This window comes from Elgaria multicarinata, chromosome 10 (genome assembly GCF_023053635.1).
Source record: "Elgaria multicarinata webbii isolate HBS135686 ecotype San Diego chromosome 10, rElgMul1.1.pri, whole genome shotgun sequence".
In the NCBI taxonomy this organism is placed as follows: domain Eukaryota; kingdom Metazoa; phylum Chordata; class Lepidosauria; order Squamata; family Anguidae; genus Elgaria; species Elgaria multicarinata.
In genome coordinates this window covers 39,549,194-39,550,162 of record NC_086180.1, presented here as the reverse complement: position 1 = coordinate 39,550,162, position 969 = coordinate 39,549,194, and the positions used below count along the sequence as shown (strand labels likewise).

Below are 969 nucleotides of genomic sequence, written 5' to 3'. Positions count from 1 at the left end.
TTCTCCTTTCGACTGGGAGGAAAAGGAAGAGGCGAGCACGTGATGCGTTAAACCAATGGAAGCGCCCAACCCAGCCCGCCTAGACTCCGATTGGCGGTCGTCTCTGACGCGAGGCCGAGCCGTCCCCTTGTTTTGTTGCTTTTGGTTTGGGCAGGTCGTTATGGTAGTTGGCGGGGCTGTGGTGAGGCATCCCGCGGCGCGCGCCGTCCGTTTGCCGGGAGGAAGGCGGTGATTGGGCGAAGCGGGAGGTGACGTCGCTCAGGTGAAGCGAGGAGCTGCCTCCAGGTTAGCAGAAAGCGGCTCCTGCTCCTCGCCCGGCGGCCTTTTTACGGCCTGTCTGCCAAGAACTTGGAGGCAGACTTACGTGGTCCATCGCTGAGGAGCAGGCAACGCGCTGTGTCATAGGCGTCATCCTCGGGGCGGAGGGTGGGGATGTGTGATACGAATTTTTAAGGAGCGTCTTCATTTTGGGGTCTTTGCTCACTTACTGCATACTCTTAAGTCATCCTATTTGAGCTTATGCCGGAGTAAAGCGTCCCCAGAGCAAATCAAACCAGCTGCTCGGTTTATAGCCCAATCTTATGCAACTCTACTTTAGAAGTAAATCCTTACTGAGTTCAATAGGAATTGCTCCCAGGTAAGTGCAAATCGGATTTCAGCTTTTTAAATTCCTTTTTTGGATGGCCGCAATGCTTCCAAGGCAGGATCTACGCTACTGGGTTATAATGGTTTGGACAACTGTTCTGGCCCAAGGCGCATTACGTATAACCGTTTTCAAAGTCTTATATCCTGCTTGGTGTAGATCTGGCCCAAGTCGGTTTACATAAAAATCAAAAGTGAAATAAAGATCCAAAGTATATCTTAGTCCCTGACCCTTTGGGATTGGGTGTTGTCATTATATAAGGATATATAACAAATGTAAAGTCCCCTGCTTGGAGAGCAGGGCATGTGCGCCTACAAATCAACCGC

At 51.1% G+C, this 969-nt stretch overlaps 1 protein-coding gene across 3 annotated transcripts in view; it reads left to right on the top strand.

Annotated features, from left to right (window-relative positions):
- Window positions 1–159: 159 nt before the first annotated feature.
- The window catches only part of SCLT1 (sodium channel and clathrin linker 1), a 62,949-nt gene continuing 62,139 nt past the window's right edge, over window positions 160–969 (top strand). For 2 of the 3 annotated variants that reach the window (XM_063135519.1, XM_063135521.1), the window contains exon 1: window positions 160–285. Coding sequence is in view for 1 of the 3 variants with exons in the window: in XM_063135518.1 (XP_062991588.1) it covers window positions 582–637 (56 nt within the window). In the remaining 2 variants the exon portion in view is untranslated. Of the gene's footprint in view, window positions 286–424; window positions 638–969 lie in introns of those variants that run through there. The other variant, XM_063135518.1, reaches the window with a different exon arrangement.